Here is a 13,894-nt window from a genome sequence, read left to right as displayed (position 1 = left end):
ACAATTTTATCTTTAGCAGTAGTCCCAGTAAAGGGAAGAATTGACTGCCGCTATAAGTTTGGTGCACTTTTCTTGGCGCATTTTTTTTAGCAATAGTCATGACTACCACAAATTCTCTTTGATTTTTTTGCGAAGGTTATATATAGTGGTAGCTGTGATTACCGCTAATTCTATATTTTTTTTATGTAATCTATAATTATTTTTAATTTGATTCAAATAACCTGTTTTCTCTACATTCATCTAAATTAAAATAAAATACAAAAAATCAAAACATCAATTATAAATAAAATTTAAAAGTCCATTCTCCATTCAAAATATTTGAATCACAAATACATCTTAGTTTCAAATTGATAAACTCTTTAATACAATTTCCATCATCAATTCTCAAAATTCAAAAAACTTGATTTACAAAAACTTCTCTCAAAATCCAACGAAGATGAATACCTGCACAAAGGATGAAAACAATAATAAATAAATTTGCATCAAAACCATACAAAAGCTATCAAAAGTTAACAATAAAAGGGCATAAATAAACTATCAAAGCACATGTTTAAGTAAAATGGTGCCAACACCCAAATAACAAGATGATAAATTGTTCAGATTTCAATGCCTCCAACAAATATGGTATAAAGACCTGAATAAGGAATGAAAAAGAATTATACTTTCAGATTTTACAAGGAGATAGAGAATAAAAAAGCTATAGAATATTATTAAAACCAAATGATAGTGAAAAATGATATGAACCAATACCACTGTTTAACCAAAAGATACTACAAAGATATTTGTACATGAATGGGTATTCAATTAAAAACTTAAATGAACTACAATGTTACAATACAATTTCCAGACAAAACAATTAAAATTTCTTACTTGTAATAATTAGAAAAAGAAGTCCTATCATTTATTACAATTACTTGCTTTATTTATAATTAATTATTCAGTACTGCTGACAAAATAACGAATTAACTCAAGGGACAAACACAAGAATATTCCTTGTATGGTATAAATTCTCCTCCAATGATCCTGCACTTACATGGCTGGAATGGGTTCTCATTAGAAATTGTTTATCTGAATCAAGATTCCCATATTTATCCAAATAAAAAACAGGTTTATATACATTAAAAATTTCATTATCACCTATTTTCTATATTTTTTCTGTTGTTGATCCATAAATGTGCAGTGCTCTTCCACTTTTTGTTCTCTACTTTAGTGAAATTGTGCAGCTTGTTCGTCTAGGAGATGAAATCGAAGAAGTGAAATTGTGCAATTCCGGTTCACTTTTGCAACCCGCTCACTGAAATAAGACAAACTACCAACAACAGTAAACCAGAATCTGTATTCAAATTATTTGCAGTTGCATACTTCTACACCATAATGAAGTCCACAATAATTTGGTGCGGAGGTATAAAATGGAACCAGACAACCAACTCAAGAGGGGAAGAAAGCAAAGAAAAATAAAATGTAAAAGCTCAGTTTGGAAAGAGTACAAATACAAATATGTGCAGTGCGAATACATACAAAATAATACAAAATACAAGGTTTTGCTCTCTGTGTATTTGTATTTGTACTCCTTCCAAACTGAGCCAAAGAATCAATCTTTTGGCTCAATAATTGCCACCCCAGGAAGATAACGTGTCCATTTCAATTTTCAAATAAGCAATCATTTCCCTTGGTTTACATCCTACTCGATGAAGAAACAATGATATCATCACCTACCCCTTCATTAACATCTTGTAATTTTGTTTATACTGAAATGTTATTAATCTTGACTTGTAATGGAAGCTACAGGGTTATTGTTCCGACTTTCCAAGGGCCATTATAGCTTCTCCCCAATTAATTCCAAAGGAAATTCCTTTTAAGTATTTTCTATTTCTGGATTTGGTCCAAGACATCAAATTCTCCCTGCAATAAACTTTGCATTTATTCTGCTATTAAAATTCTCTTAAATGATTTATGAATGGCCATCGGAAAAACCAGTTACGATTTCTTGCCACTTGCAAAGCCAAATTGCATTTTATTATTGCAAAGAATGTGATATAATTACAAGGATTACAATAATACATTACATTAGATATGAGAAAACATTTTAACTCAGGTCAAACTTGGATAGGAGAAACAAATGTTTGGTATTTCGCTGTTTTTTGATACACAAATGCTCCGTTCTTGAGCCCTGTATATATCACCACCTTGCTTTTCTGTCAGCTGTACTTGTATTTTTAATGTTGCTTGACGCATGCTTGTACTATGCAAAATTATGTATATTGGTTTTGACCGACATTGCACTCTGTAGGATTTATGAAGATCCAATAAACCAGGACTACCTACTGCTTACTGCTTTTCTGGTGTTTGAAAAGGTTCAATCCAACATTGATCCTCCTCCACTGCCTTCTTCCATCTATTTTTAAAGATCTCCAATTCAATGTAGGACTGTCTCCTCACCTATATAAACAAGAATAACAACATTTCCTATGAGAAAACCTTCTAAGGAGAAATACAAATTAAACCATATAAGATTAAAGAACTCATATTATCCTAGACAAAAATGGCCATACACGATGGGGAAGTCAATTAATGATGTATGAAATAACATCACCATGGACAGCAGTAGAAGATGAGCATTTCTAACTATATCAATTTCAATAACTGAACCTGATGATTCCCATAATAATTAAACTACAACGATTATATTGCAAGTTTCCATCTCAATGCTATGTAGAACTTGACCAAATACATCATCTATTATCACAAATGTCATTGTGAGACTTACCGCAGATCTATCATTATTCAAATGGTTCCCAGATGGAGGCTGCAAATCATAAGAGAATGAATAATCACCAATTGAACAAATGATGAATGTGGCAGGAGCTGCATTATATACATAAATCATACCTGTGCACCAACTCTCCGTAAGTTCTTAGTTGGAGAATCATGATCAAATACTTCAGAACTTGGCTGCACAAATGAGCATAGAATAGCAAAAAAGATTTAGTAAACCAAATATCCTGAATCAAAAAACTAACCAGACAGTAAATCTAATAAACCTGATACGCACACACATTATTGGACTTCAGCATAAAAAACAGAATGGATTTTCCATCTCCATTATAACCCCTTAGTTATTATTGTTATTCCAATCATCTCAAGAATTCAAGTACCAATCCAGGCAAGACGGTTAAGAGTTAAGACAATTGGCATAGGTAACCACTTTGGCTATATATGCCTATCTTAAAGAGGCCCACCAATTGTACAGGGATGTTCAAACATATGTACTGTATCTGGGTACAAATGGATTTACCTACATATGTATATCTGCATGTATTTAATTTGCTTAATTTTTTTCTTATACATAGTTAACATGGAAAAGTATAAAACCTTTAATAAAAACTTGAGCAGCACACCTAGGCTCCCCTTTGGGTCTCTGTCTTAGCTAAAGATCATGACATCACACAGTTGCTAATTGTTGGCGGGTCTCATGACATCACACAACAAGATCTATGTGATACAATTGTTCATCAGTCTCAAGAGAGCCCTATCTTCCCTTATCTTGTTGTTACTTATCACAAAACATTGTTATACTTGTTCAATTGTATGTAGAACTCTTGTAACTGAACATCTATATAATACAATTGTTTTTGAGGTCTCATATGTTTGAGCCCCTCCCTTCAGATTGTCTTGTGTTTGATTTTATCTTATATGTATCTCAGAGCACCAATACCAAACAGTAATAACTCAGTCTCCTTCCTCTAGCCACATCGACAGAAGTATGGGCATCACTGACCAATTCATTTGCAACCCAATTCAGATCCAGAGTTTTACAACTTCAATGCCAACTCCAGATCATATGAAAGGTGCACTGTCGATTACAGATTATGTTCACAAAGTGAACTCCATTGCCAACAATCTTGCATCAGTTGCAGAACCAGTTTCTACAAGTGATTTCATCCCTTAAATCCTTGCTGGACTCAGCTCTGAATACGAGTCCCTAGTGATTTCCCTTTTTACTCATTCCAATAACTCATCCCTATCACTGACCAATTCATTTGCAACCCAATTCAGATCCAGAGTTTTACAACTTCAATGCCAACTCCTGATCATATGAAAGGTGCACTGTCGATTACAGATTATGTTCACAAAGTGAACTCCATTGCCAACAATCTTGCAGCAGTTGCAGAACCAGTTTCTACAAGTGATTTCATCCTTTAAATCCTTGCTGGACTCAGTTCTGAATACGAGTCCCTAGTGATTTCCCTTGCTACTCATTCCAATAATTCATCCCTATCAGTGGATGGTTTTTTCAAAACCACGAGGAGTGGCTTGACCAACATGCCCAACCTGCTACAGATCCAGTTATGACTGTGGTTGATATAGCCAATGCTGCTCCTTGCAACAATCCAAACCCATATCAGTTCAACCAACCCAGTTGCGCTACGGATCATGGATGTGGTGGTCAAGGACAAGGCAGGGATTGTTGTAGCAACAACACCCTAACACCAACAACAGGAAAAGTCCCATTATCTGTCAAGTCTGCAGTTAACCCAATCATGGAGAACTTCAGTGCTATAAACAGTTTGGTGTTTATTATCATAGTGAATCCTCTCCTCTACTCCAGATTTCCACACTGGAACCTCTAGTGGTTCTGATGGTCTGGATCCCAATTGGTATCCAGACTCAGGTTCTATTCACCATCTCAACAACTTTAAACACTTCATTGAATACTCTAGCAACGACTAAGTAAAATGGGCAATGGATCAGGTTTTGATATTATGATGTTGGCTCATCTTCTATCTCTACTAACTCCAAATGCTACTCTTTAAAGAATGTGTTCATTGTCCAAACTATAACTAAAAATCCGTTGTCATTAAGCCAATTTATATGTAATACTGATGCTATTTTTGAATTTCGCAGGTATTTCTTTGTTGTGAAGGACCACCAAAGGAGGCATCTTCTTCAAGGGCTGTAAGTTCATAAATTGTTGTTAACACCCATTGAACATCATCTAGAGTGTTTTGAAGTAGAATGGGCACTCATTGAACATCATCTGCCATTATTCAAGGTCCAATTCAGCCTCCTTTGTTCCCTCTGAACTTTTGGAGCTTTTTAGATCAAAGCATTCAAAGCACCCTCACCACCGCCTACATTCCTCTTCTCTATTGCTCCAAACAAGGTCATTACTTAATTTTCTCAGTCAATCATCGGTAGACCCTATCAAAATTTGCTTATTTCCCCAAAGTTTGATTTCACCCAGTTTGAGATACAGTTTAAACTTCCTTACAATGCTCTTTCCTGCCTTCTACTTCATTTGCAAAGGATATGTGTGTTGGATCTTGTCCCTCAAAACATTTGTCCTCCGCACTCCCCCCTTTTATCTTCTTTTGCCTCCCCATTTGAGCCTCTTATTAATAGAAGGGGGAGATTGAGAGTGCCTCCTCTGCATGTTTGTTGCATAGTTGAAAAGGCATCAAGGACAAAGAAGTGCAAGGTTTCCCAACTGTGCTTGTTGATTCTATTTGCTTTGATGCCTGTATACAACATCTAGAAAGTCACCCTGGTTACATACTGTTGAGTTGGGCTGATTTCAAGTTATTGGGCCCAGTCATTTATTTTTTATTTTTAAGTTGTTAAGTTAGGAAGTTATTGGGCTTTAGGCCCATTACCATTAGTTTATGTTTTTAAGTTGTGACTGTTCAGCTACTTAAAGTAGCCACCCTACTAAGGGCATTCTTGTAATCTTTCATTATTTTATTTTAAGTATATAATTCAAAGAGGGGTTGGCGGCCAGATCCATTCAATTCTGGCTTCATCACTCTCTTTTCTTCTTCTCTCTCCTTCTCTCTTGCTGAAACCTTTCAGTGTCCTCTACTTTTCTTCACAAAGTATACATCAGAAATAGTTATCAGCAACTTCTACTCATACCTATGGCAAACAAACGAGGGAGATCTGACCTAGCCTCGGAACTTGCCGTTGGATTACTCATCACCAATTCACCATCAAGTGAAGTTGGGGAAGTCCAAACCCAAGTAATCATTGTGTAACTACAACATGACCTTCAACTAATTTGCTGATCTTCCTCTAGAGAAAAGGTGTCCCCTCTTCTTCTTACGAACACTTTCGGTTGGGCTGAAGGCAATGGTATATCAGGCCTTGATAGAATTTGTGGCTAAACATGCAAAGGATGAATAGTTAGGTCTTTGATGGGTTGGGTTACAAAGAGGGCTAGACTATGTTGGGCTCGGGCTTGATTAGGGGTAATGGATCAAGGGTGGGCTTGAGCCTGGCTAGAGTTTACTCAGCACCATCAAGTGGAATTGGGGAGGTCCAAACCCAAACAATAGTATGGCGCGATATAGTCGAAATGCCCTCCCCAAAAGTAGCAACGCCTCGAGGAGTCCAAAACTACACATTTAACCAGAGCGAATTAGAAAGCCATACACCCAAAAGAGGACACAGAATGAAGTGGAGAGTAGAGAAGCTTACACGGAAGATTGGACCAACTTCCTCATAGTAAACCCGTGAGACCTTGCAGAGCTTGCCTGCAAGTCGAGCATTCTCCGTGCCTGCACCCATAAGACCCAAGAATATTATAGCCACTGCCACGACCGACAGACCTTGTCTTCCAAAAATGATATAATTTAGGTATGCAGACATTGTACAAAAAACGCATACCTGTACAGCTTCTGCATCCGTATCGCTTCCGAGTCTCCTTTGCGCTCACGCCCTTCACCTGTCAAGAATATCTAATCAGCAACAGGTGGACGAGAAATAGTTTACAAGTGAATTAAGAAGAAGAGGGTCAGAGTGGCTTATTCTGGACTCCAGCGTATGCAAGGCCTCGGCGGACTACTGCTCCAATTCGAACATTTGAATCTGCTCCAGTGACGCAATCTCATGGAAGTGGCGATGCCTGTAGAAGCAAAGGGTAAAATATGTTACAACCACAAAAAACGGGAATAAAGCAAGAGAAGCCCTTATAAAAAGTTCCAACAGATATAACCAATGGTGGCTTACCCTATGACAGTCATTCTGATACGACAGTTGACAATCCGAACCCATTAGAACGTTCTTGCAATGACAAGGCAGAAATTGCATTAGCAGAATTTATTAATTCGTGAAAATCCAAAACCAACTTCGCAGGACAAAATCTTATGCCTCAATAACAAAGGTACTAACATCGAGTGCGGTTTTGAAAGGTCCTTACCTCGAAGTACAGGTCCGAAGGGAGAAGGCAAAGGGATACCAACCTTGCTGCAGCACAATCGCTATCATCGTTCATGCTCTTGAAGGGGCTGTCAACGGTTCAGGTCTACCCGGCAGGCCCGAATCGACCCAACCATTTATAAAGAATCCGGCTCCATGATTATGTTGAAATAAATAATTGGGTCGGTTCCGGTACTCGCCCCTCCCGAATCGACTCATGCCCAAAACCGATTATTTTGTTAACCATATATATATATTATTTCCTTTGTTTTCTTACAGTTTCTCTCTTATCATAGGTTTAAAGTGTCGGGTCTGATAGATAGATAGATAAATAAAGGTGTCTGACGTTCTAACATATAAGTAACTTAGTATTTTTCTATTTATTTTATTAACGATATATGATTAAAGTTTAAATTTTAGTTTGCGATTTAAAAAAGAAAAGTGGTGTTTTTTAGCATAAATGGTTCGGTTTTAAACCTATGTTTTTGTTTCAACCTAAATTTTAAGTTAAAATGGACAGTTTTGGGTCTAAGGTTTTGTCCCAATTAATGATCTACTCGGGAGTGCTTCTACCTAGACCGGACCCGGATCCCACCCGTTGACAGCCCTATCTTGAATGGCCGCCAATTTCCGGTCGGGCCACCAGTCAAAGCAGGACGAGAAATAGTCAGTCACTTATCCGAAGGAATTAAAAGAAAATGGAAGTCCTTTAAACAAGGGATGTGTCAGATATACTTACATTATTAACGGAAAGCAGAAACAATAGTATGGCGCGATATAGTCGGAATGCCCTCCCCAAAAGTAGCAACGCCTCGAGGAGTCCAAAACTACGCATTTAACCAGAGCGAATTAGAAAGCCATACACCCAGAAGAGGACACAAAATGAAGTGGAGAGTTGACAAGTTTACACGGAAGATTGGACGGCTTCCTCATAGTAAAGCCGTGAGAGCTTGCAGAGCTTGCCTGCAAGTCGAGCATTATCCGTGTCTGCACCCATAAGACCCATGGATATTAAAGTCACTGCCACGACCGACAGACCTTGTCTTCCAAAAATGATATAATTTAGGTATGCAGATATTGTACAGAAAACGAATACCTGTACAGCTTCCGCATCCGCATCACCTCCGAGTCTCCTTTGCACTCACGCCCATCACCTGTTAAGAATATCTAACCAGGAACAGGTGGACGAGAAATAGTTTACAAGGGAATATAGAAGAAGAGGGTTAGAGTGGCTTATTCTGGACTCCAGCGTATGCAAGGCCTCTGCAGACTACTGCTCCAATTCGAACGTTTGAATCTGCTTCAATGACGCAATCTCATGGAAGTGGCGATGCCTATAGAAGACAAGGGGAGTATTAGAAAATTAAAAGATGTTACAACCACAAAAAATGGCAATAAAGCAAGAGAAGACCTTATAAAAAGTACCAACAGATATAACCTATGGTGGCTTACCCTATGGCATTCATTCTGATACAGCAGTTGACAATCCGAACCCATTAGAACGTTCCTGCAATGACAAGGCAGAAATTGCATTAGCAGAATTTATTAATTTGTGAAAAACCAAACCAACTTTGCAGGACAAAATCTTATGCCTCAATAACAAAGGTACGAACATCGAGTGCGGTTTTGAAAGCCCTTACCTCTAATTACAGGTCCGAAGGGAGAAGGAAAAGGGATACCAACCTCGCTGCAACATAATCGCTATCATTGTTCATGTTCTTGATGGGGCTGTCAACGGTTCAGGTCTACCTGGGTGGACCGAATTGACCCAACCATTTATAAAGGATCTGGTTCCATGATTATGAGGAAATAAATAATTGGGTCGGTTCCGGTACTCGCCCCTCCCAAATCGATTCACGCCCAAAACCGATTATTTTGTTAACCATATATATTACTTCCTTCGTTTTCTTACAGTTTCTCTCTTATCATAGGTTTAAAGTGTCGAGTCTCATAGATAGATAGATAAATAAAGGTGTCTGATGTTTTAACATATAAGTAATTTAGTATTTTTCTATCAATTTTATTAACGATATATGGTTAAACTTTAAATTTTAGTTTGCGATTTAAATAAGAAAAGTGGTGTTTTTTAGCTTAAATGGATCGGCTTTAAACCTATGTTTTTGTTTCAACGTAAATTTTAAGTTAAAATTGACGGTTTTGGGTCTAACGTTTCATTCCAATTAATGATCTACTCGGGAGTGCTTCTACCTAGACCAGACCCAGATCCCACCCGTTGACAGCCCTATCTTGAATGGCGGCCAATTTCCGGTCGAGCCACCAGTCAAAATAGGAAGAGAAATAGTTAGTCACTTATCTGAAGGAATTAAAAGAAAATAGAAGTCCTTTAAGCAAGGGATGTGTCAGATATACTTACATTATTAACGGAAAGGGGAAACAATAGTATGGCGCGATATAGTCGGAAAGCCCTCCCCAAAAGTAACAACGCCTCGAGGAGTCCAAAACTACGCATTTAACCAGAGCGAATTAGAAAGCCATACACCCAGAAGAGGACACAGAATGAAATGGAGAGTTGACATGCTTACACGGAAGATTGGACCAGCTTCCTCATAGTAATGCCGTGAGAGATTGCCAGCAAGTCGAGCATTCTCTGTGCCTGCACCCATAAGACCCAAGGATATTATAGCCACTGCAACGACCGACAAACCTTGTCTTCCAAAAATGATATTATTTAGGTATGCAGACATTGTACAAAAAATGCATACCTGTACTGCTTCCGCATCCGCATCGCTTCCAAGTCTCCTTTGCGCTCACGCCCTTCACCTGTCAAAAATATCTAATCAGGAACAGGTGGACGAGAAATAGTATACAAGTCGATATAGAAGAAGAAAGTTAGAGTGGCTTATTCGGTACTCCAGCTATGGAAGGCCTCGGCAGACTAATGCTCCAATTCAAACATTTGAATCTGCTCCAGCGACGCAATCTCATGGAAGTGGCGATGCCTGTAGAAGCCAAGGGGAGTATTAGAAAATTAAAATATGTTACAACCACAAAAAACGACAATAAAGCAAGAGAAGCCCTTATAAAAAGTACCAACAGATATAACCAATGGTGGCTTACCCTATGAAGTTGAGAGTTGAGAAGCTTTCAAGAAAGATTGGACCAGCTTCCTCAAAGTAAAGCCATGAGAACTTGCCTACAAGTCGAGCATTCTCCGTGCCTGCACCCATAAGACCCAAGGATATTATAACCACTGCCACGATTGACAAACCTTGTTTTCCAAAAATGATATAATTTAGGTATGCTGACATTGTACAAAAAACGCCTACCTGTACAGCATCCACATCCGTATCGCTTCTGAGTCTCCTTTGCGCTCACGCCCTTCACCTGTCAAACTTATCTAATCAGGAACAAGTGGACAAGAAATAATATACAAGTCAATATAGAAGAAGATGGTTAGAGTGGCTTATTCTGTACTCCAGCGTATGGAAGGCCTCGGCGGACTAATGCTTCAATTCGAACATTTGAATCTGCTCCAGTGACGCAATCTCATGGAAGTGGCGATGCCTGTAGAAGCCAAGGGGAGTATTAGAAAATTAAAGGATGTTACAACAACAAAAAACGACAATAAAGCAAGAGAAGCCCATTTAAAAAGTACCAACAGATATAACCAATGGTGGCTTACCCTATGGCAGTCATTCTGATACGGCAGTTGACAATCCAAACCCACTAGAACGTTCCTACAATGACAAGGTAGAAATTGCATTAGCAGAATTTATTAATTAGTGAAAATACAGAACGAACATCGCAAGACAAAATCTTATGCCCCAATAACATAGCTACGAACATCGAGTGTGGTTTTGAATGGTCCTTACCTCGAAGTACAGGTCCGAAGGGAGAAGGAAAAGGGATACCAACCTTGCTGCAGCACAATTGCTATCGTTTTCTTGTTCTTGAAGGGGCTGTCAACGGTTCAGGTCTACCCGGCTGGCCCGAATCGACCAAACCATTTATAAAAGATCCGGCTCCTTGATTTTGCAGAAATAAATAATTGGGTCGGTTCCGGTACTCGCCCCTCCCGAATCGATTATTCCAAAATCTGATTATTTTGTTAACCATATATATTATTTCCTTCGTTTTCTTACAGTTTCTCTCTTATCGTAGGTTTAAAGTGTCAAGTCAGATAGATAGATAGATAAATAAAAGTGTCTGACGTTTTAACATATAAGTATCTTAGTATTTTTCTATCAATTTTATTAACAATATATGTTTAAAGTTTAAATTTTAGTTTGCGATATAAATAAGAAAAATGGTGTTTTTTAGCTTAAATGGTTCGGTTTTAAACCTAGGTTTTTTTTTCAACCTAAATTTTACGTTAAAATGGATGGTTTTTGGTCTAAGGTTTTGTCCCAATTAATTATCTATTCGGGAGTGCTTCTACCAAAACCAGACCAGGATCCCACCCGTTGACAGCCCTATCTTGAATGGCGGCCAATTTCTGTTCGAGCTACCAGTCAAAGCAGGTCGAGAAATAGTCACCACTTATCCGAAGGAATTAAAAGAAAATGGAAGTCCTTTAAACAAGGGATGTGTCAGATATACTTATATTATCAACGGAAAGCGGAAACAATAGTATGGCGCGATATAGTCTGAATGCCCTCCCTACGCATTTAACCAGAGGAGTCCAAAACTACGCATTTAACCAGAGCGAATTAGAAAGCCAAACACCATGAAAGAATAGCGGAAACAATAGGAACGCCCCGAGGATTCGAGCATTCTCTGTGCCTGCACCCATAAGACCCAAGGATATTATAGCCACTGCCACGACCAACAAACCTTGTCTTCCAAAAATGATATAATTTAGGTATGCAGACATTGTACAAAAAATGCATACCTGTACTGCTTCCGCATCCGCATCGCTTCCGAGTCTCCTTTGCGCTCACGCCCTTCACCTGTCAAAAATATCTAATCAGGAACAGGTGGACGAGAAATAGTATACAAGTCAATATAGAAGAAGATGGTTAGAGTGGCTTATTCTGTACTCCAGCATATGGAAGGCCTCGGCGGACTAATGCTCCAATTCGAACATTTGAATCAGCTCCAGTGACGCAATCTCATGGAACTGGCGATGCCTGTAGAAGCCAAGGGGAGTATTAGAAAATTAAAAGATGTTACAACCACAAAAAACGACAATAAAGCAAGAGAAGCCCTTATAAAAAGTACCAACAGATATAACCAATGGTGCTTACCCTATGGTAGTCATTCTGATACGGCAGTTGACAATCCGAACCCATTAGAACGTTCCTGCAATGACAAGGCAGAAATTGCATTAGCAGAATTTATTAATTAGTGAAAATACAGAACGAACATCGCAGGACAAAATCTTATGCCCCGATAACATAGCTACGAACATCGAGTGTGGTTTTGAATGGTCCTTACCTCGAAGTACAGGTCCGAAGGGAGAAGGAAAAGGGATACCAATCTTGCTGCAGCACAATCGCTATCGTTGTTCTTGTTCTTGAAGGGGCTGTCAACGGTTCAGGTCTACCCGGCTGGCCCGAATCGACCAAACCATTCATAAAGGATCCGGCTCCTTGATTTTGCAGAAATAAATAATTGGGTCGGTTCCAGTACTCGCCCCTCCCAAATCGATTCATTCCCAAAACCGATTATTTTGTTAACCATATATATTATTTCCTTCGTTTTGTAACAATTTCTCTCTTATCAGAGGTTTAAAGTATCGAGTCTGATAGATAAATAGATAAATAAAGGTGTCTGACATTTTTACATAAACGTAACTTAATATTTTTCTATCAATTTTATTAACGATATATGATTAAACTTTAAATTTTAGTTTAAAATATAAATAAAAAAAGTTGTGTTTTTTAGCTTAAATGGTTCGGTTTTAAACCTATGTCTTTGTTTCAACCTAAATTTTATGTTAAAATGGACGGTTTTGGGTCTAAGGTTTTGTCCCAATTAATGATCAACTCGGGAGTGCTTCTACCTAGACCGGACCCGGATCCCACCCATTCACAGCCCAATATTGAATGGCGGCCAATTTCCGGCCGAGCCATCAGTCAAAACAGGACGAGAAATAGTCAGTCACTTATCCGAAGGAATTAAAAGAAAATGGAAGTCCTTTAAAAAAGGGATCTGTCAGATATACTTACATTATTAACGGAAAGCGGAAACAATAGTATGGCGCGATATAGTTGGAATGCCCTCCCCAAAAGTAGCAACGCCTTGAGGAAAACAATGCATTTAACCAGAGCGAATTAGAAAGCCATACAGAAGAGGACACAGAATGAAATGGAGAGTTGAGATGCTTACACGGAAGATTGGACCAGCTTCCTCATAGTAAAGCAGTGAGAGATTGCCTGCAAGTCGAGCATTCTTTGTGCCTGCACCCATAAGAACCAAGGATATTATAGCCACTGCCACGACCGACAAACCTTGTCTTCCAAAAATGATATAATTTAGGTATGCAGACATTGTACAAAAAACGCATACCTGTACTGCTTCCGCATCCGCATCGCTTCCGAGTCTCCTTTGCGCTCACGCCCTTCACCTGTCAAAAATATCTAATCAAGAACAGGTGGACGAGAAATAATATACAAGTCAATATAGAAGAAGATGGTTAGAGTGGCTTATTCTGTACTCCAGCAAATGGAAGGCCTCGGCGGACTAATGCTCCAATTCGAACATTTGAATCTACTCCAGTGACGCAATCTCATGGAAG

At 38.5% G+C, this 13,894-nt stretch overlaps 1 protein-coding gene across 7 annotated transcripts; it reads right to left on the bottom strand.

The window, feature by feature from the left end:
* Window positions 1-256: 256 nt before the first annotated feature.
* Window positions 257-12,285, bottom strand: LOC104609631 (uncharacterized). Of its 7 annotated transcripts, XM_088902259.1 has the most exons (14): window positions 12,195-12,285; window positions 12,047-12,104; window positions 10,838-11,937; window positions 10,630-10,719; window positions 10,482-10,539; window positions 10,273-10,372; window positions 10,066-10,154; window positions 9,918-9,975; window positions 9,738-9,808; window positions 2,890-2,952; window positions 2,768-2,806; window positions 2,333-2,439; window positions 1,138-1,294; window positions 257-444 (listed from the first exon to the last, which is right to left on the bottom strand). In XM_088902259.1, the coding sequence occupies exons 7-13, from the start codon at window positions 10,138-10,140 to the stop codon at window positions 1,207-1,209; spliced, it is 501 nt and encodes a 166-aa protein (XP_088758385.1). In that variant the 5' UTR covers window positions 10,141-10,154; window positions 10,273-10,372; window positions 10,482-10,539; window positions 10,630-10,719; window positions 10,838-11,937; window positions 12,047-12,104; window positions 12,195-12,285; the 3' UTR covers window positions 257-444; window positions 1,138-1,206. The 7 variants fall into 7 exon arrangements, 1 of the variants encoding a protein (XP_088758385.1); XR_016084694.1 differs by lacking the exons at window positions 257-444; window positions 1,138-1,294; window positions 10,066-10,154; ... (4 more) ...; window positions 12,047-12,104; window positions 12,195-12,285 and adding exons at window positions 5,914-6,393; window positions 6,475-6,554; window positions 6,664-6,901; ... (3 more) ...; window positions 8,291-8,528; window positions 8,647-9,656 and having other exon boundaries at window positions 2,405-2,439; window positions 9,918-9,969; XR_016084696.1 differs by lacking the exons at window positions 257-444; window positions 1,138-1,294; window positions 10,066-10,154; ... (4 more) ...; window positions 12,047-12,104; window positions 12,195-12,285 and adding exons at window positions 5,914-6,393; window positions 6,475-6,554; window positions 6,664-6,901; ... (3 more) ...; window positions 8,291-8,528; window positions 8,647-9,656 and having other exon boundaries at window positions 2,405-2,439; window positions 9,918-9,969.
* Between the last annotated feature and the right edge of the window lie 1,609 nt (window positions 12,286-13,894).

This window comes from Nelumbo nucifera, chromosome 1 (genome assembly GCF_055504915.1).
Source record: "Nelumbo nucifera cultivar China Antique chromosome 1, China Antique-T2T, whole genome shotgun sequence".
In the NCBI taxonomy this organism is placed as follows: Eukaryota; Viridiplantae; Streptophyta; class Magnoliopsida; order Proteales; family Nelumbonaceae; genus Nelumbo; species Nelumbo nucifera.
This window is presented reverse-complemented; position numbering and strand designations above follow the sequence as displayed.

What these genes read in the sequence shown, in the direction of transcription:
- LOC104609631 (XM_088902259.1), bottom strand. Translation starts at nt 10,140, where the DNA reads ATGAGATTGCGTCGCTGGAGCAGATTCAAATGTTTGAATTGGAGCATT. An exon ending in CGGATGCGGAAGCAGTACAG is followed by an intron (nt 9,809 to 9,917) that starts GTATGCATTTTT and finishes TTATGGGTGCAG; the next exon opens with GCACAGAGAATGCTCGACTT. An exon ending in TACGGAGAGTTGGTGCACAG is followed by an intron (nt 2,807 to 2,889) that starts GTATGATTTATG and finishes TATGATTTGCAG; the next exon opens with CCTCCATCTGGGAACCATTT.